Source organism: Dermochelys coriacea, chromosome 15 (genome assembly GCF_009764565.3).
Source record: "Dermochelys coriacea isolate rDerCor1 chromosome 15, rDerCor1.pri.v4, whole genome shotgun sequence".
NCBI classification, from domain to species: Eukaryota; Metazoa; Chordata; order Testudines; family Dermochelyidae; genus Dermochelys; species Dermochelys coriacea.
Window position 1 is genome coordinate 14,098,046 of NC_050082.1, and position 20,696 is coordinate 14,118,741.

A 20,696-nucleotide genomic window follows, 5' to 3' on the forward strand; every position below is an offset into this window, starting at 1 on the left:
ACTCCAGCACACCTGTCCATTTTTTTTTTTTAATATTAACATTTGGTAGACGTTAAATATGCATCATCTGATATTTCACTCAAGTTTAATAAAATCACTAGAAATTACATGTCATAGTTGTTGTAATCATGCTCATCCTGTAATATGGTAATACTCTGTTAAATAAAGAGAGCAGATGATTATAATACTTTATAATGTCTTTTAAAAAAAACAACCCCTCACCATTGTAATTATTGCATTGTTTCCGATATTTAATGGCAAAGATGTGTAAGCCTGTTAATACTTCCTAAATAGAGTAAACCAAAATATTTTTTTTTTATATAACTTAGGTAAAGGCCTTTAATTTAATTCCCATGTATTTCATTCTCGCTTCCTAAACAAAACAAAAATGTGTTGCCATTCGTTTGCTCTTCCCTGTTTTTGGCTTGGAAGTTCTTGATACTGTTGTATTTTCAAGATGTCCTCCTTAAAGTTTAGCTGCTTCTGACCTACTTTCAGTGAACATATTTTGCATGTAATATAAGTCTTTATGGGGTTAAATGATTGCTCATGCTATTTACAATTGCACAGCGTCCTCTATCAACATCACCTCTAGTGGGTCTCAGAAATTTTAGACATAGAGCTGTTCTGAACTAAGTGTATGTTCAGAACTATAACAAATGCATATATTTTCATCTGTGGAAAAGAACTAGGCTCTTCAGCCTTTCTTGCTAGTGCAAAACATAGGTTTGATAGAAACAGCTGTAGTCTCTGTTTCTGCTTTTGCAATTAAAAATGATTTTGGATTCTCTCATTGGACAGAATTTTGTTACAGCATGTGCTGTTTAAATAGAGGGGATAGCTAAGTACTATTTAATGCACTGAACAGGTATAGTTTGCATCTTGATTAACTGAGAAGACAAAACAACAACAACCCCAAAAACCTTTCCATATAGTGTGCGATTATAATGTAAACAGTACCAGTTATCACAATTACATCTCTAGTATAGAAAATGACAGTTATCTGATCTGAATAAGGGTTTTTTTGTTCTTCAGTTTACTATTTCATAAGAAAATGTTGTTTTGTTTCCTTTTGAAATTTATAGCTGTTCTTTACCTTTACAGATAAGTCCTAATGCAGATCTCTATTATAAAACATTCAGTGACCCTTTTTACCTTGCCCAGTTTAAAATGTTAAGAGACACGTTATACAACATGAAAGGTATAGTACTTGTATTAATATAACTTTCTACTAAGTAATATGATGAGGGAGAATATAAAGCAGTGTGTGCACTGTTTGCTGTGTTTCGAGTGGCTGGGAAGGGTGCAGTGTTTCATGGGTGCTGAATGTATGCTATACAGTTTGTGAAGCACTTCGGTATGAAAGTTACCCTCTAAAATTTAATTATTTAATCTGTTGTCCTCTGCCCAGGGGAGGGACAATCGGCATCCAACTTGTTAATTTCCCAGTGGTCTTTGCTATGAAATTATTTTAATTCTCATTTGGAAAGAAATCTTTTTATGAATAATGTTTTATATTTAATATAAAAACGGATTGATCGTATGTATATGCTATCTGGGGCACAGCTACTTTCTTTCTGCTAGAATATATTTTCCCTCTAATTCCTGCAGATCTTCCAAACTCATTTGTTAAGGAAATCCATGATTTTGTGCTGGAACAGTTCAATAGTAGCCAGTCAGAGCTTCAGAAAATCCTGCATGATGTAGATCGGCTACACAATGAACTGAGCCCTCTGAAATTGCGTTGCCAGGCTAATGCAGCCTGTGTGGATCTCATGGTGTGGGCTGTGAAAGATGAGCAAGGTGAAAAATACATACTTCTGTCTCTTCAGAATCTTTTGTCTTGCAGAAGTCTTTTGTACAACTCATTCTCCATTGTCAGTAGTTGATGGAGGGTCATTTCTATTACATGACGCTTGTCATAAAATACATTTAATTATAAACTTCAGGAATATTTTTGCTAGAGAAAGCCAAAGAAAGTCAACCTTGCCAGAAAAATGCATGGGTCATTTTAAAATGCTTGTAACTCATAAGCTGACTTAAAGTTCTCAGAAAATCCTTTCTGAATTCAGAGAATAAGTTCTGTAAGTTTGGGGAGAATGCACTGTTATTGCACCATGAGGTGCAAATCTGAATTCATCCTTGCCTAAAGAGAGAGTTTGACATCTCCATAATGCATAATCTGTTAACTGTAGTTACTATAAATCATTCTGAATATCTCTTTAATATAGACCTGATTCAGAAAAGCACCTAATCACGTGCTTTAAACTAAGAAAGTGCTTTCCTGAATAGGGATGTTTTCCTGACATAGGGTCATACTATGTTTGATTCCTCTAGAAGTGATATTTGCATTAAATCTGACACATACTGCATATATTGCCTTTAAATATAACTTTACAGTATCAGAACTATAGGCAGGGACATGCAAGATCTTCTAAAAATCTTGCAAAATTACTGATAGAAATCATGTAGAAAAGGCCCATTAGTTCATTCAGACCATGAATGTCTCAAAAAGATGCTTCCACTTTTTTGTAGATATCATTGTCGGGAAGCTTTTCCTGATATTTACCAGTGTTTTCCTCCTTTCTTTAAATTTAAACTTCTATCCGCTAATCTATTAAACATTTGTTTAAATATTTAAAATAGTTGTAGATGGCTATCAAATAAAACAAACAAACCCACAGCTGTCTTTGACACGTGTAGCTATCTCAGTTCAGAATATTTGAAAGAACTGTTTATTGCAGATATTAATAAGATTCCCAAACTTTTTACCAAAACGTTAACCAACAAAGTTTTAAAGAATCCTAAACCATTCAAGCCAAATCAACCAAATCAAAACACCATGGATAATATTTTGTAAAACTAAAACTATTCGGAGTTTCTGCACTCTGAAGTAGGTGAATCCAGCAAATTCTCTACCTGTTTTATGGTCTTCAGTAAGCACATGGTGCTAGGTAGGCTAATAAATTCACATACATTCTTCAGATCTATTATTGATTTCCTTCTTTTGGAACAAAGGTGCAGAAAACCTGTGCATCAAATTGTCGGAAAAGTTGCAGTCCAAGACCTCCAGCAAAGTCATCATTGCTCACTTGCCGCTGCTGATCTGCTGCTTGCAGGTCTGTCTTTAAAGGATTGAAAAGGAGTATTTTGATTTCAGCAGTCATTTAGTAAAATTTGCTTGTGGATTTACAGACTAATTTAACAGTTTTCTCATCTTCTGGTTATATTACTCTTGCCTGTGTCCTCTGCATCTGCATTTTAGGAGCTTGAAACCACAGTGAGGTGATGCTTCCCAGAATCTGCTTGGCTCAGATTTTCTTTGTGGGATGCAATCAACAGATTATTGTACCGGCCATTTATTTCTGTCAACGCTGAGTTCATACTTGTTTTACCTGACCAATTTAAAAAAAGTAGTGGGACTGGTTGGCTTCTGGGATTAGTCTCTATATATGAAACCTTTCATCTCTTGTTCACCAATTGAAATCCAACACAGCAGCCGTGTTAGTCTGTATTCGCAAAAAGAAAAGGAGTACTTGTGGCAACTTAGAGACTAACAAATTTATTTGAGCATAAGCTTTTGTGAGCTACAGCTCACTTCATCGGATGCATTTGGTGGAAAATACAAATATAAATCTCCCCTCTGTATTTTCCACCAAATGCATCCGATGAAGTGAGCTGTAGCTCACGAAAGCTTATGCTCATATAAATTGGTTAGTCTCTAAGGTGCCATAAGTACTCCTTTTCTTTTTGCCAACACAAGTTAGTAATGGTCAAAACCTGAGACCCATCTGATGATGATTCAGTAGCCTGTGTGAAATTAATTAAATAGGATGCAAACCAGCCTAGAAGGTAAGGTGTCCCATTCACAAAGGCCCTACCACATTTGGAACTAATTAACCTCTTTGTTGGCAGTCTGTGTAGAGGGCAATGTGGAAAAAGTTGTGGAGATTGACCTTCCCTCTCATTGCTATGGTGATCTCTTTTCAGGTCAGGGTTGATTCATATTGGCAGGTTAATGTGCAGAAACTTGCCCATGCTGCACATGATCTGTCGATAAAGGTACGTGATCCTTTAGGATTATCAATGTGGTGTTATCTTGGAGCAGAAAATTCATTTTTAAAAGGGAAAAAGGAACTTGGTGTTATCAGCGTCATTCTAGTTGGACACTTATCCACTTTGCAAAACCAGTCCACAGTTGTCATTCTGTAATCAAGACCAGAATAGTAAAGACATATTACTCCTCAGGGCTCTTTCAAATGTGTTTATCCCATAACTTCACTTCCAGGGAAGCCTGTTCATTTGGTATACTAGATGCTATCTTCTGCGAAACCCCTGGGAAAGAAAAGGGCAAGAAATAGCTTACTTGTCATGCTGTCAGTGTGATCCTTTAGATCAGAGGTTTGAAACATCCTTTCACTGGAGTACAAATCCCTCAGCAATGATTTATTTTTTTTAAAGCCATGAGCTCACAGTTGAAATAAAAATAGGTCTGCTTATGCAGCAGGAAAGTTAGAAGTTTTAATGTGTCAATTATTTCCTTCTAGGGTCTAGGTCGTTTGTGTGAGAGGTTCCCTGTTGTAGTTCATTCTGTGACTCCATCTTTGAGGGACTTCCTCGTTATTCCTTCCCCAGTGTTGGTAAAACTTTACAAGTACCACAGCCAGTATCACACAGGTAAATGAAAGCAATATTAGCTCCATCTATGCTCTGGTCATGTGGTGTACCACAAACAACACTAATTTGCTCTTAAATTTCCTTTTATTATTGCAACTTAAAGGTTTTTTCATTTTCTACCAAGTTATTTATTTGTGGTTTGGGTTTGTTTGTTTTTATTTTGGAGGAAGAGAGGGAATGCAAAAAAAAAATCATGCAAAAATACACCCTGATGTCTTGGTGCTAGCAATAACCATACAGAAATAACCAAGTCCATAGCATCCTGCTCTCTCAACCCTGCAAAGTCAGTTTTGCCTAATACTGTCATATTTTATCATTTTAGTAACTTTCATTCTCTTAAATGGTTAGTGTCTCCTCTGGCCCAAATTGGTATCAAGGTGTTAAGTTTGTAGCACGCATGCAAGCGTGTGAGTGTGAGAGAGAGAGAGAATATATAGATCTATGAACAAATAGCAGCAGAAAAGTATGACTTTTGAAACTAGCAAGATTGTAATAGAAGGTACAACAAATGTTTGTTCATGTTGGTCAAATAACCTAGTTTCTGCAATTTTTTGGTTGGTTGTTCTAAATGGTCTATTTTTTGTGTCATGTCTAAAGATGTTAAGCCTGTTTTTGAAAATTACTTGGACATCTTGGTTATGCTTAGAATTTCATCTGTTAGTGCATAGTTTGAAGTGTAACTAAAGAATTGTGTTCATCCATCCATCATCTGTTTCATACCAAGGAAGATTAGGTGTTTTTCCCCCTCCCAACAAAAGGAGGGTTGAAATCCCACCACTGCTTATATTCAATATGTGTGCAGCATGAGTTGCCAGCAAGCTGTCTTGGGCTGCTTTCAGTCAGTGTTAGGTGGATGAAACAGACCAATAAGATGGGGATGGGTTGGGAGGATGAGAACAATAAATCACAGTTTAGATGGAAAGCAGAAGTGTATGCTCATTGCAGCATGCGTGTATATTTAAAGACACACATAGATCATTTGGCATATAGATGAGTGAGCCAGTGTTAGACTTGTAAGTTACCGGGCCACCAAAAATTTAATCATAAACTTGTGTTTTTTGTGTTTTACATATTGCTGTGATTACTTTCAGAAAAGCAACTCATTAACAACATGGAGTTCCATTTTTATTTGTTCTCCAGGATTTCTATACTGAAGTTTTCAATTTCAAACTGAATGTTGATTTTTTTTTTTTTTTTTCCTAACTGCCAGTCCTGCAGAATATCCCTGGATCTAAATGTGAATCTGTGTTCCTTCTGCCTCTTATAGTGACACAATTAGTAAAGAGTCTGCAGCTAAAATTTAGATGGCAATTTTGTTAGTGATGGCCAAAGCAGAATAGCTTGCTTTTCCATAGCCTTATTGTCTGTGTAGTGTTCACAGGAGTAAAAACTTGATTTGTCAAGAAAAATAAGTAGCTTGGACTTGAAGGTGAACAGGGAGCAGGTATGTTGAGTAGGAGACTTCATTTTTACCTGATAGTTCTTTTATGTTATAACCATGCTTTAAAACACACTAAGGGAAATTAATCCCTCCTGTAGCTCTGTTTACTTCAGAGGTGCACCAGGAATGAATCTGGCTCAAGGTATTTCAGAGTGTAGATGCAAATATTAAAAGTAAGGCAATGTAAAAATCTGTTTAATAAATTGTTTACTGATTTAGTCATATCCAGCAGATTTGATTTGAAAAATCCTAATGTTAAGTGTGAGTATTCTGCTTTGAGACTGCCAGTTAAATGATTTTAGCTAATACTAAAGCAATATTCAAAACTATGCAAAGTGAGAAGGGTGGAAGTTTCTGAAAATGAATTGAGTAATGAAATAAATTTTATAGCTCACGTTGATAGCCATGCTTCACATGGTACCAAAGTTCGTCAGAGCATCTGTGTATCTCTCTCTCTCACACCCACACCCACACACACCCCACCCCCCGTGTCCTAGTCTGTTTTGCATTCACTTGCCAGGTATTTCTCTAACTATGTATACACAACTCAAGGAAAGATATAGCAAAAGACACTCTCTCTTATGCTCCATCTGTTCTTAGTAGGTGGCAATGACATCAAAATCAGCGTAACAAATGAGCATTCAGAGTCCACTCTAAATGTAATGCCCGGCAAGAAAAGTCAACCATCCATGTATGAACAGCTTCGAGACATTGCCATAGACAACATCTGCAGGTAAGAATTGTGCTTAGAAACACTGAAGGACTATCTAAAATGCAGTTTGAAGAGACAGGCGCTGATCTCACTGAAGTGGATAAACATTACGATCCATTAAATGGAGAAGCTGTATAATGCAGAGTGTTTTAGATGGCCCCTGCTACCTTTTGTATAGCTGGAAAGTATTTGTCTAGCCACTGGGCCACTTGCTTTATGTACCATTAACTCCACCAGGTGACCTCCAGAGTGCTCAGTAAGCTTCTGTTGCCTCCGGAGGTTCACACAGCAAGCTCTTCTGGAGTAGATGCACTGGTAAACGCTCATAACCTCGGGCAATGGAAAGTCACCCCCTTCCCATTTTTCTAAACCATCATACTTGGCCATCTTCCCCTGCAGTCTGGAGTAGCTGCTGATTGGATGGATGGAGAGAGGAAAGCTCCAGCAGGAGCAGGACAGCCTAATCCCATTCGCTTCCTAAAAAATACTTCTCCTGAGCCCTGTTGAGTGCTTATAAAAGACCTTGTTTACCTCCCTCCCCATCCGCCATCTGGTGCTTGGGAGGACAGTGAGCTGGGCCAACCTGTCAAGGATATTTAAAATGCCATGGAAGGTACACTCCATACAGCCTGCCTCAGTCCTTTTTCCTCCATCTGGAAGAAAGAGGGTTGAGGTAATTCCAGCTCTGCAGATACAAACCCTGGAGGGCAGAGAATCAGCTGCGAACTACAGGAGTGTCAGAGAAGTGTTCATTGTCGCTTGTATTTTAATTATGATTTAAATTGGCAAGTAGGAAAGCTTGATTTAAAAAACTGATTTTAATTTTGTTTTGAATTTGTACTTTTGTTCTTTTCCTTTTACAAAAAAAATTGATTCTCATTGGTTGGTAATCATTGCAGATCAACGTATTTTAACTAAATATAACATTAACATTTACGCTTACTTTGGCACACAATGTCTATTCAGATTTATTTAAGCAATTATCTATCATACATTTATTCAGCTTCTTAGTGTTTACGTTTTTTATTTTGTTAGAAAATGGTGAATGACACTTTATTTACTAGAAGATGATTAGTTTTTATTCATGATTTGTATTAAGTTGTGTTGGGATGGAAATTGCACAAAATGAACAAAAACGCTATTTTAAAGTTGTTTTTTCATTAGTTAAATAAAACTACCTCGGACATGCTGGATACATTTAAAAAAAAGATTAGTTTATCAAAACATGATTTACATTTAAAACTAATTGACAAAGGAAGTGTTATCTCTAGTTAGTGAATGAGCTAATTGTTTCTGGTCATCATGTCCTTCAAGATTTTAAAATTAGTAGATCTCACCCTCTTACACCTTGTTTTTATGTATAGCTTGGAACAGGAAAACAAGCTTTCTTGCTTTGTCAACTTCCAGTTGGTTTCTTAACTTTGAATGAACTAGTCATTGAACTGCACTAGCTGAATGAATGGAAAATATTTTCTTTGTAGCTGCCAAAGAGGCTACCGCTGTCAAAAACTTCTTTAGCATTTCAGCCAACCGTGATTCCAGGCTCTTGGCCACCAGTTCAGTCATTTGTCTTTCTTTAAAACTTTGGCAGCAAACGTACTGGTTAAATATTTTTTTATTTAAATAATTTTAATAAATTATATTAAATGTAGGCCTTCATATAGCTTGTCATAATTTCAATTTTAATTTTAAATAGGTTTATTTTTAAGAGAAAAAGTATTTAATTTAAATAACAAATCAATATTTAGTTTTTTAAAAAATCAATGTTTGTCCACCCTGCTTATATTTCATATGTAAATAAGCATGAACATGTAAAGAATGCTGAACTCGTGAAATAATTGAACAGCATCTTCTGAATGTCAAGGTCTCATGAATATTTTAGAGGATGCCAAATATGTGCTATGTGAATATATTTTTTTTCCACGAGAATCGTTTTCTGACTGAACACAATTCTGATTGTATCAGTTTTATGTGTAGTGGTTTTGGTATTGGATCCTTTCTCTCCCATAGTGAGATGTGAAAATATAACTCTTGCTGTTTTGGCTTTCCTGGCAAGTTTTGTGTTTAATGTTCTGTAGGTGCTTGAAAGCTGGCCTGACTATAGACCCGGTGATTGTTGAGGCTTTCCTAGCCAGTTTGTCTAACCGTCTGTACATCTCACAGGAGAGTGACAAGTAAGTTGTTAGGCATAATACTAATCCTTTTCTGTCTTCAGTCAATTTAACTTAAGACCCACTCCTGGTAAGACATTCAAGCATGAGGAGCCTTTCTCCTGTGTGAAATGCTGCTGACATCAGTAAGATTACATGTGGGAATATGCATCAGACCATGCAGATTTCTTTGTGGGATTGGGCCTTTATTTTAATACTGATGGGCCTACATACTTTTACTGGATAAAAGCACTGCTTTCCTGTCTGCAGTGAGTATTAAAGTCTCTATTTGAATTACTAAGTGAAATGAGGTTGCCTCTGCTAAGTCTTCAATGAGCTGTACAAGCCCATCACTTAATGTTTGACACAATTGATTACTGCTTGTGGAGTCTGAATTGCCTCTCTCCTATTGAGAGGTTGGTCTGCCAAGGCAGAGCTAAGATAGCTGACAAGGCATCTCCAACGGAAACTCCCACTGCGTTTACCCCACTGTACCGGGACTGTTAAAAAAAAAAAAATAAAAATAAAAAAAAAAAAAAATAAAAATGGACAGTCATTCCAGACAAGCCTTTTATCTTTTTCTACTGATTCTACTATAGTGAATAGTTAACAGATCAGTGTTGATACTATAAAAGGAATTGTTTTGGTTCCTGTACTAAGTATGCTTTTGATTATAATAGAAGGGGAAAACAGTATGAAGGAGTTAAAATGAAATTAAATGATATTACAGTTTACTGGATGCATCAGTGTAAGTTGTTTCTCAGGCAGATTGTAGTTCAACTTGTAGAACTAGATGTGTAATTGTTTCTGGATGGTTATATGAATGTGGCTTGTTTGTTTTTTTTTGTTAGGGAAGCCCATTTGATTCCTGACCACACAATTCGAGCTCTGGGGCACATTGCAGTGGCACTTAGGGACACTCCCAAAGTGATGGAACCTATCCTGCAGATCCTGCAGCAGAAGTTCTGCCAGCCACCATCTTCACTTGACGTACTCATCATTGACCAGCTGGGCTGCTTAGTTATCACTGGAAATGTAAGGAGAGAAGAACTGGCCAAGAGAACAAACCAGACTAGAGAGACCCCTACATTACAGTTGTCTATTTCCTTCAGTTAAAATATTGCTGTCAACTTTGTTTAAGCCTGAAAAATGTTTCCTTAAAAGCAGCATTTCAGCATTTATCCTGTCTTCATAACATACACACACTTGTACAATCATTTGTTTGCATGTACCTTTTTGTACAGTGTCACTAGTAACTAGCAAAGCCACGCCCTTCCAGCAAACCTTAGTTCCCACAGATATATACAAAAACAATTAATGTAGAGGAAAAAATGTGAAGGTAACGCTTTCAAAAGCTCCTAAATGACTTAAGTCACCCAGGTACTATTTAGGCCTGAGGAACCTAAATCCTTTTTGAAAATGGGATTTATGTTCCTAAGTCACTTAGGTCCAGATTTTTAAAGATACTAAGGCATTCTATATAAGATTTTTATTTAGTTGGATAGAATTTATTTTTACAGGTTTATTCCTTTAAGAGCTATTGTATTCAATGTACTCCACTTAGTTTGTTTTCTTACAGCAATATATTTACCAGGAGGTATGGAATCTATTCCAGCAAATCAGTGTAAAAGCAAGCTCAGTTGTTTACTCTGCCACTAAAGATCACAAGGATCATGGATACAGGTAACACAGATATAACTGCCTCCTTAGAATTCATGACTATTTAAATCAAACATCTTCCTTTAAGCATGGTTATGCACTTTCACTTTTTTCCAACAGACATAACAGCTTTATTTCTTTCGATCTTTCTTTGTTGTATTCCAGAGGTTTGTTAATGTTAATTGTCCATTTCTGAGAGGGTGGGTGTTCTGAATATATGCAGATCTCATATAGTCTCCTATTCCTGTATTGTTTAAAGTAACACTTTTTAAATATTTATAAACGACTGGTGTGTATGTCTCACTTCCATTAGTTGGATTTAAGAATGAACAATGTGCTTGTGATTTTATTTTTCTCTTGATGAGCTATTGGCAATTAATTTCTTCACAGTGATGCAATGATGCCTTAGCCAAAAGGTGCTAGAAGTTGGCACTGAATAATAATGGAGACTCCTAGATCTCTTTCAGAAACTGTTAGCATCAGGCAGTACCAACTTCTGTCACAAAAGATTTGTAGCCGTATCAGTCCCAGAACATTCGAGAGACAAGGTAAGTAAGGTAATATCTTTGACTCGGTTAGAGAGACAAGCTTTTATGTTTAGACAGCGCTCTTCTTCAGATGTGGGAAATTTAATCAGTGTCACATCCAAGATGGAACAAATTGTTTAGCATGAATAGTTACCACATATATCAAAGGACCATTCTAAGGAAAAAGTCAGGATATACACCTTAACACACTGAAAACCGCCTTCACCAAACAAGGACATTCCACCAGAGAAATGGATCACATCATGAAACAGCCACCAAGAGACCCTGAGAAAACCTGCTTCAATACAGAAATAACCCCCCCCCCACTGCACATCCTTAGTTGTCACCTGCCATCCCATACTTGATGGGGATCCCATCCTGAAAGAAATCTTTTCTGATTCCCCTCTTCTGGTCTTCAAACAATGCTCCAACCTCTCTACGCTCATCATCAGAAGTAAGCCCCCCACAAACCAGGACACCAGCTCAAAGCAACCCCAGACCCTGCCAGAAAAACAGATGCAAAACCTGCAGATATATCTCCACCGCTACAATGATCAACACACCTTTCAAGATCCATGGGTCCTAAACATGCATACCACAACATGTGGTATACCTTTCCTGTGCGCTAAATGACCCAATTGCAACTATGTGAGTGAAACCAGACAGTCACTATGCTCTCGAATGAACTCACGCAGGAAATTGGTAAGACAAAATATCACGTCGCCTGTGGGGGAACTCTTTTCACAAAGTGATCACTCTATATTTGACCTATCAGTCTCATCCTCAAAGAAAACCTGTCGAACACTTTCAAAAGATGAGCCTGGGAGCTTAACTTCATAACACTTTTTTAGACACTAAAATTCAAGGACTGAATAGGGACACTGACTTTATCGTTTACTACAAGAATCTGTAATCCACTAACAAATCTCCCATAGCGGCTTCCTCCCCTCTTCCCTGTAACTGAACAGGTGTGAAGGGGCCACTTCACTTCGAATAGTTCCTTGAAATATATGTTAACTGCTTGTGCTAAACAATCTGTACTATCTTGTATTTAGCTGTGACACTCTGAGTAAGTATCCCAGACTGAAGAAGAGCTCTCTCTAAGCTTGAAAGCTTGTAAAAGATATTACCCCTCCCACTTGTCTCTCTAAAAGATTGATTTGGTAAATTCCAGTTGGTGTCAAAAACTTCTAATGCATTAACTGTAGTTGCAAGCTATTCTCTTAATAGGCCTGATCCACAACCCAGTGAAGTCAAAAATTTTCATTGGCTTCATTAGGTTTTGGATTGGGCCCAGTGCTCTTAAGAAGTATTGAATTCCTTAAGAATAATTTATCGAAGAATGCTTAATAACTAGGCACTCCATCCAATTTGTATTATAACTAATACAAAATATTCCAATGACTTCACTGGGAGTTGGATCAGGCCCTATTTGAGTAAGGTATTGAAGTATAAAACTGCATAGCACAGAATTCCTGCTGTATTCATCATGTCATATGATGAGTTAATTATTTCTTTTAAGTATTCAGGAATGTGAAATGGTCGTTTGTATCAGAGTTATGTTGCATTATAATTTTAACCTTTAAAAAATGCTTGAATTCAATTCTAACGAGGGTGAAGGATTGACAATAACTACAAACGAGCTTACTGGTACACCCTTGTTATACAGGCTTTTACTCACTGTCCTGCCCAGTGCACGCCAGTAATTAATTGCAGCTATTAATTTGAATTTCTCTGCTGCCCTACAACTTTTCCAATCCAGAAATATATGTTTCTGCTGGTTTAGGTTTAGGTTTTCCATACCAAAAATGGTCAGTCCTGGTGAATTGATGATGGTGGCAGCACAGACAAAACATTCTCTAGAGACGAAATTGAGACCACCAATTACGTTACATTTCATTCTTTACACAACAGTGTTGGCGCACAGGGTGGAAATTAGTTTATTCCATTCCTCTCTGTCCTTTGGTGCTTCTTCCATCTGTTCTCTGTTGTTGAGACCACTAAATGCATTTTAATTATGATTCAAGCAATATTTAATTGGCTTTTTGAATTGGAACACTAATGCATTAACCCAGCGTGCCATCCATTCTCACTAAATCCTTGATGTACAAAATGTGCCTGCCACTGTCAGTATTATGCAGATTTGCTGTTGAACAGTGTTAGTGAGAAACCATTATAAAATAAATACAAACCTTTTCATCAAAGAGTTGGTTGTTTTCTAATTTCTCTCTTTCTTTCTTGTCAGACACTGTTCCTTAGCTGTCATTAATGCCTTGGCTAACATAGCTGCTAACATTCAGGGAGAACACCTTGTGGATGAATTACTAATGAATTTGCTGGAACTGTTTGTACAGCTTGGACTGGAAGGAAAGAGAGCCAGTGAGAGAGCAAGTGAAAAGGGGCCAGCACTAAAAGTAAGGAACGGTATAAAATGTGTGGGTTTTAATTCAGTACCTCTTTGCATTGATACGGCTAATGTAAATGTATTATTCTGTTCTCCTCTGAACCAAGTGTATACACTTAAAAATTGCACATGTAACTACTGAAACAGATGTGTGTATTATGGTGCCTATTAATAATATAGAGCCTACATAACTTTTCACACATCAATTAAGCCTCACATAATATCTGTAAGCTTAGGTAATTAGTAGTGGTATACCCATTTTTCACATAGGTTAATTGAGACATGGTAGATATTAAGTGAATTGTCTAAGGCACAAACCAGACTGGTGACAGAGCTGAAAACAGAAACAGGAAGTCCTGACTTCTAGGCTCCTGCTATTACCACTTCCTAAGAAATAGTGAAGTTTTATAAATTCGCAGTTCTAATCTCAGCTACCCCGGATGTTAATTTATCCTGAATAACTACTATTGTGATTACACATATGTGGATTTTCCAGTATTAGAGTTGATAGAGGCCTACATAACTAAATTTACAATAGACTCCATAAAATGGAACAGTCTGGTGTGAATTACAGATGTAGTGAGATCAGTGCAGATTACCCTGACTGAACAAGCATTAATTGGAATTGGTTGTAAAAGAGAAATTGACAGGGACGTTCTCACATGAATGATAGAGAAACCATAATGCTTTGTTGATTAGAAGTGCTATCTCATATGCATTGCAAGTGTAAGAACTGCAAAGCAAAACTGAGCAGCTCTTACATGTGCAGTACAAATTCTTATAGCTGGAGATTATATTTAACAAGATATCTGTCCATATCTACAAATCCTTGTGATCATTGTATTCTCGCTAATTTTACGGGAATTTCACTAGTATATTACTCTACTGTGTGTGGGGCTGCGGGGGCAGGAGAGAGGGAGAGGTAGCAAATCAGTACAGCTGATTTACATTCTGAGAGTGTAAGGTGACACAGGAAAAGAAGTGCTGGACATTGTTGGGAAATCAGAAATGTTAATTGACTGGTGGTGTCAGTGATCTCTAACAGAGAAGCAGAGTGGGAGTGCTGGTTTTCTTTGGTGTTGGGAAGGAATGTGAAAAAGTTCATGACCTGTTTTCCACGGGCCATTACTTGTATTGCTAATAAATTAAAATGAAAGCTTAATGCTGATGTTATAATCTGGATCTCCAGCTTCCAAGTAAGTGCTGTGTTGTATTTTAAGATCTTGATGACGCACAAACTCCCTGTTATCCTCAAACTGGTTAAGTTAAATTGGTGCAGACCCCTGTGTGAGAACTCTTTTTTATTTTTGTTTAAGAGCAGATTGTTTAGGCATAGCTTAAACTTGTTCCTGAATGATTTAAACTAAATTACTCCTGGGGGAATTCTGCACCACTGCGCATACGCAGAATTTATGTCCCCGCCAATTTCTTTGCTTCCTCACAGAAAAATGACTTTCTGTCGGGGAAGCAAAGGGAAGCCACAAGAGCAGTCATGCGACCCTCCCAAGCAGTATGTTTTGGGTGCCCAGGGCAGCCGGCAGAGAGATAAATCGCTATGGGGCAGTGGACAGGACTGTGGAAAACATGGCTGATGGCTCCTACCCTGCGTTGGGCTCAGCTGCTAGTCCCAGCTGGGCTGAAGAGGACAGGACTTCCTCTTCCCCTGCACAGCATCCGGGGCCGGGTCAAAACCATCCCCACATTTCTCCCCCAAATTCAGGAAGCTCTGCAAACTCCTTTCCCCCTCACCCCCCACTTCCTGCACCCATCGCTCCTCAGCTACAGGGGGAGGGATCCCTGTATAGGGAGCTGCTCCCCCATCTGCCCAACCCCTGTGCATCCAGACTCCCTCATACCGAAACCCTCCTGCCAAGCCTCACCCCCTGCCCCTCCCACACACACTCAGAACTCCCCCAAAGAGTCCTACTCCCCCTGCACCTTAGCACCCTGACGAGCCACCTGCACCTGGATCCCCACCCCACCAAGCCCCACTCCCTCTGCTTCTGGACCCCTCACTGCACCTTCCACACCCAGACCCCCATGTTGAGCTCTATTCCCCTGATACCCAGACTCCCTCCCCCCCTCCCGCAGAGCCCTGACCTCCTTCACTTGGACCCCCCCCACATAGTCCCATTACCGTTGTACCCAGAACCCCCCAACAAGCCCCTGTGCATCCACATCCTGCCCCTGTACCCAGATCTCCCACTGAGCACCCAGATAGCCCCACACCTGGACCCCCCACACTAAGTCCCTCCATACTTTGATCCTGCCTTGCTGAGCCTGCCTGCCCATACTTGGTGTACCTGGCACAGAGGGGCGTGGCCTGGGGTGTTTCTGAGACCGGCCTGGTCCTTGTGCTATATCAGGATTGGGTGAGGCCTCACCACTGAATCAGTGTCCCATGGGGGAGCTGCACAGTGATCTCCAACTTCGGTGCAGCCAGTGGTCTGTGGTCCCCAATGCCATGCTGCAGCCTCCATGTTTATTTGACAAATAAAACTTGCAAAATTTTAAAATATTGTGCACAGAATTTTTATTTTTTGGTGCAGAATGGCCTCAGGAGCAGCTAAATCAAAATAAACCTGGATTAAATTGAAACTAAAGTGTCTACGCAGACTTTTTCACTGATCTATCTGAATTGATTTAAGATCACATCTTAAGTAAACTGCTGTAAGCCTACATGTAGACTGCTTCCAGATCTTTATGAGCAGCTGTCTGTGTATAATGTAAACTAATTCTTAAAGAAATACATGCAAAGGGTCTAGAAACTCCCATTCACTTTAGTGTGTTCTGGTGGAATGCAAGACTGGGTCTATAATGTATTAAATCTGTGTTTTGACATGAAAGGGTTGTAGACTATAAGTCAGTCTAGCAGCTGACTCTTATTAAATAGCTGCAATATTTTAATTTAGGAGTGGTTCCAAAAAACCTTAAAATAAATGGTTTTCAACATACTTATGTAAATTTCAGTTTTGTTTGAATACTCTACCATAACAAGACTTCTTTCCTGATTGCTTTACAATCTCACCTAGTATTTACAGATAGATTTCCAAAGGTGAGGTGAATACAATTTACATCACTTATCGCCTGTTCCTAAAGTGCTGTGCTCCAGAAAGTCCCACTGAAATCAAACTGACACCACTCAGGATCAGGCACTTATTGACATATGAATAGTTTTATTGACATGACAGCTAGGTGCTAGTTACAAAGTTCTAGAGGAAGACCTTGTTAACTTATACCTCTAAATGTGAAAATGAGGAACAATAAATGAGAACAGTGTTTCTCTTCAAATGAGTGGGAGGATATAAAAATATATTACAAGTTATGAATTTGGTTTGGCTGTGAACTGAATTGCAACACCTTCATTTTGGAGGCGGGGGGGAAGGAGGGAGAAATCCTACTTTCGATTATAGACCATCACATTCACTGCTCAAGAATGAAGAGTGAAGTTAATTGAACGTTTTGCTTATCGGGGATGAACTAACACTTCACCATTTGTGATTTTATATGGCTATTCCAGACACTCAAACCTCCCAGATGTTGATGTGGAGTGACTTTGTAATAAAAAAAAAAAAAGAAAAAAGAAAAGAAAAAATTATTGTGAAAAGTTGAATTTCTTTCCATACCGTGTATGTCTATATTAGTGCCATGTTTGTGGCTAAAATTATACCTAAAGCTGTGCTAGCAATTCAGTAAGAGTTGTTTTTCCCTTTTTAACATCCCCAACACAACACCCGCCCACCTCCCACACACGCTTCAAATTTTAATAGTGCAAAGTTCCTTTCTTATCCATTTATGGGATTGGTGAACTCTCTTGGCAAATCTCTTTGAAATGAATAGAATCTCTGTTTGCTTTGAAGATAAACTGCATCTGTAACCAGTAAATGCCTTTTATGTCACTGACCAACTCAGTAAAGCTGCTGGGTTGCTTGTTTCATAAGGATAAGAGTTTCTAATCTGGGGTGCCAACTCAGCTCCTATGAAGGAAACCAGATGAATTCACAGTTTGTTTGTTCTTTCAGCAAACCCAATGAATGCCATCATGGAAAATCCTGCCTGTGTCCAGTTTTTTAGGTTCTGATCACTGATAAGTGACTGTGATGCTTATAAATATAACTCTGTTCTAAAACAACACCTTTATACTGGATTTCATCATCCTCATCTAAGTGATAACCTAGCAATTTTTTGTCTCTCCCATGTTCCACCTCCCAGGAACTAATATCTGAGCTGAATTCACATCCTGGCAAATCCACTTTAGGCATCATCTGTGCTAGAAAACAATGTTCCTTTATTTTTAAAATATTAAATGATTTGGGTTCTAGTATAATCTTGACCGTAGCGTTCAGGGAATAATCTGCTCATATGATTCTGAAAATCATTCTTAAGACTAAAAAGAAAAGGAGTACTTGTGGCACCTTAGAGACTAACAAATTTGAGCATAAGCTTTCGTGAGCTATGGCTCACTTCATCGGATGCATTTGGTGGAATGTATCCGATGAAGTGAGCTGTATCTCATGAAAGCTTATGCTCAAATAAATTTGTTAGTCTCTAAGGTGCCACAAGTACTCCTTTTCTTTTTGCGAATACAGACTAACACGGCTGCTACTCTGAAACCTGTTAAGATTTTCTTCTTACCCTTGAATGTTTTTAAAAGTAATTTATACTAAATTAGGCCCTGTCCAAACTGAGTTGCTGAACCATTTTTATATTTAGGTTTTAAAAGCAGAATTCTCACTTTTTGGATAGCATTGACAGGACTTTAATTTTCTGTTATTTGTCAAGTCTCCTGTGCTGCTTAACAGGCCTTTTATTATTCCAGATCTGTTTACCTGACTGTTAAACCACTTTGCATTGATTCTTTTTGCTTAATTAGTTGTCAGCAGATTTTGCAGCCAGGCAAAATTTGTTTTTTGTTAGAAAAGAAAATTAACTTGTTAGGATTAAGTTGGATGGGTAGTGTTTTCTGTTGGAGTGAGTCCCTTAAATTCCTTATCCTTTACAGATTCATAATCTTGGCTTTAGTTCAAAAGTAAAATCTGATTTCTGCAAATATTTGACAGCTAGCTTTGGGCATGTAGAGTAATAGGAGACATTTCAATTTCTGGATGTTTCGGAATACAGATGGCAACTGATATGTTTTTCTCCCGACCTGAAAGCGTGATGTTTGATTTGCAGTTATGACAGTGCTGTGTCTGTGGAAGAAGGCCCCTCAGCTCATCCATTTGATTAAAAATAGTGTTTTTCTTTCCAACAGTAACACCCTGAGGGGGAAAAGTGTGCATATTGTCAAGTTCTAGATCCTGATCCTGCTGCTGGATCCATGTGGGAAGACCTTGTCCCTGTTTGGAACCCCATTAGGGATTCATGTAGACTTGAGCCCTGTGCTTATGCATAGCCCACTGGTTTCAGTGGTGCTCAGGTTGGGTGACAAGTGGTTTTGTAGGCTCAGGGCTGTGGTCTGCGATGTATCCGTATTGATGAATATGTACAAATAGCTAAAGAACATGAGCCATTGGAAGTGAGCTTTGTAGTAAATATTACTTCAGATTGCTTTGTGTTTCTTTGACATTTTCACATCTTTTAAAACCTCTCCTCTTTTTCAGGCCTCCAGTAGTGCAGGGAACCTGGGAGTGCTTATTCCTGTTATTGCTGTGGTGAGTGTTCATAGACGGGGCATTTGCGAGCTGAATGATGATTTCCCCAAAAGTTCAAGTATCTGTGTGGAGGCAGGGAGGGACAGCAGATGGGACTGATAAGTAGCCATGAAAGACAAATACATGTTATAACTTCTTACTTGCTAGAAGTTTAAAAACAAAAGGGCATTTGTTTGATGATGACATCTCTCTTAAAGCAGCTAATCTTTTGTTAATCAGTGTGAGGGTCTATTGTTAGTCATGAGTTCAAGAGATTCATGATCCAAATAATACCACAGGGGTTATTATACGGACTAATACTTGGCAGCCAATGTAATAAAAGGTATGTAACTGGAAAAAAAACCAGTGCCTGGGGAGAGGACTGAAAAACAAAAGTTATTAAAAAAATGAGTAAAAATATATTCCAGAAGGCAGCATAATAGAGAGTCCGTAAAGCAGATTAATTATAATAAAGGAGACAGAAAAGACTCCATATCTTCCATGGATATTAATTAGCTTTCATGATGTACACATTTTATGAAATGTTCAAGTGCACTGAGGTTTGAAGACCATTCTAAACAAAAGTAGCGCAAAATAGGGGTGTGTGTGTATATACAGTTTGCCCTCTTAGACTGAGAGGATTTTCCGAGCCAGAACAACTTCTAAACCTAGTCCAACAAGTAGTCCAGCCAAAGACTGAATTGATTCATGGTGTTTCTAGGTGAACAGCTGCAATTTAATAGTCTAGGCTGGGATTGAAAAGCAGTGGGAGGAGTTGCGTGCCTAACTCAGTTAGGCTGTTTTGAAATCTGAGCCTTAATATGCTAATGGCCAGATTCACGGGAGTACCAGAAATGGCTGTGATTGCCTTCCCCTCTCCTATTGTTAAATTCTCTGTGTTCAGAAAGATTATTTTATACAGCTAGTGAGAAAAAAGGAGATCATGTCAAATATTTGGAGTCCGGTGCTGCTACGACTAGTTGTTGCAGCTCGAACACATTAGGACATATTTGCTATTGTCCTGGCTTTAGGGTTGCCAACTTTCTAATCGCACAAAACCGAAAACCCTTGCCCCACCCCTCATTCCATGAGGCCCTTCCCCTGCCCTGCCTCTTCTCTGAGGCCCCACCCCCTGCTCTCTCCATCCCCTCTCCTCCATCGCTCATTCTTTCCCACCCTCGCTCATTTTCACTGGGCTGGGACGGGGGTTGGGGTGCAGGGAGGGTGAGGGCTCCGGTTGGTCATGTGGGCTCTGGGTTGGGGGGGGTTCAGGCTCCGGGAGGGAGTTTGTGTGCCGGAGGGGACTCCAGGCTGGGGCCAGGGGTTCGGGTGCAGGAGGGGGGTTCAGGTTGTGGGATCCCGGTGACGTTTACCATGGCTCAAAGGAAACGGTCATGAGGTCCCTTTGGCCCCTAAGCACATGGGGGCAGTCAGAGAGACTCCACGCACTGCCTTCGCGCTTGCAGGCACTGCCCCCACAGCCCCACAGTCGC

At 38.8% G+C, this 20,696-nt stretch overlaps 1 protein-coding gene across 6 annotated transcripts in view; it reads left to right on the forward strand.

The window, feature by feature from the left end:
- Positions 1 to 20,696, forward strand: part of PI4KA (phosphatidylinositol 4-kinase alpha) — a 98,326-nt gene that overhangs the window by 19,017 nt on the left and 58,613 nt on the right. For 4 of the 6 annotated variants that reach the window (XM_038373630.2, XM_043497881.1, XM_038373632.2 and 1 more), the window contains exons 10-19: positions 1,105 to 1,201; positions 1,612 to 1,803; positions 3,019 to 3,119; positions 4,548 to 4,677; positions 6,719 to 6,851; positions 8,909 to 9,004; positions 9,832 to 10,015; positions 10,560 to 10,663; positions 13,412 to 13,580; positions 19,174 to 19,224. In XM_038373630.2, the coding sequence (XP_038229558.1) occupies positions 1,105 to 1,201; positions 1,612 to 1,803; positions 3,019 to 3,119; positions 4,548 to 4,677; positions 6,719 to 6,851; positions 8,909 to 9,004; positions 9,832 to 10,015; positions 10,560 to 10,663; positions 13,412 to 13,580; positions 19,174 to 19,224 (1,257 nt within the window). The remainder of the gene's footprint in view (positions 1 to 1,104; positions 1,202 to 1,611; positions 1,804 to 3,018; positions 3,120 to 4,547; positions 4,678 to 6,718; positions 6,852 to 8,908; positions 9,005 to 9,831; positions 10,016 to 10,559; positions 10,664 to 13,411; positions 13,581 to 19,173; positions 19,225 to 20,696) is intronic. The other 2 variants (XM_043497880.1, XM_038373631.2) reach the window with 1 other exon arrangement.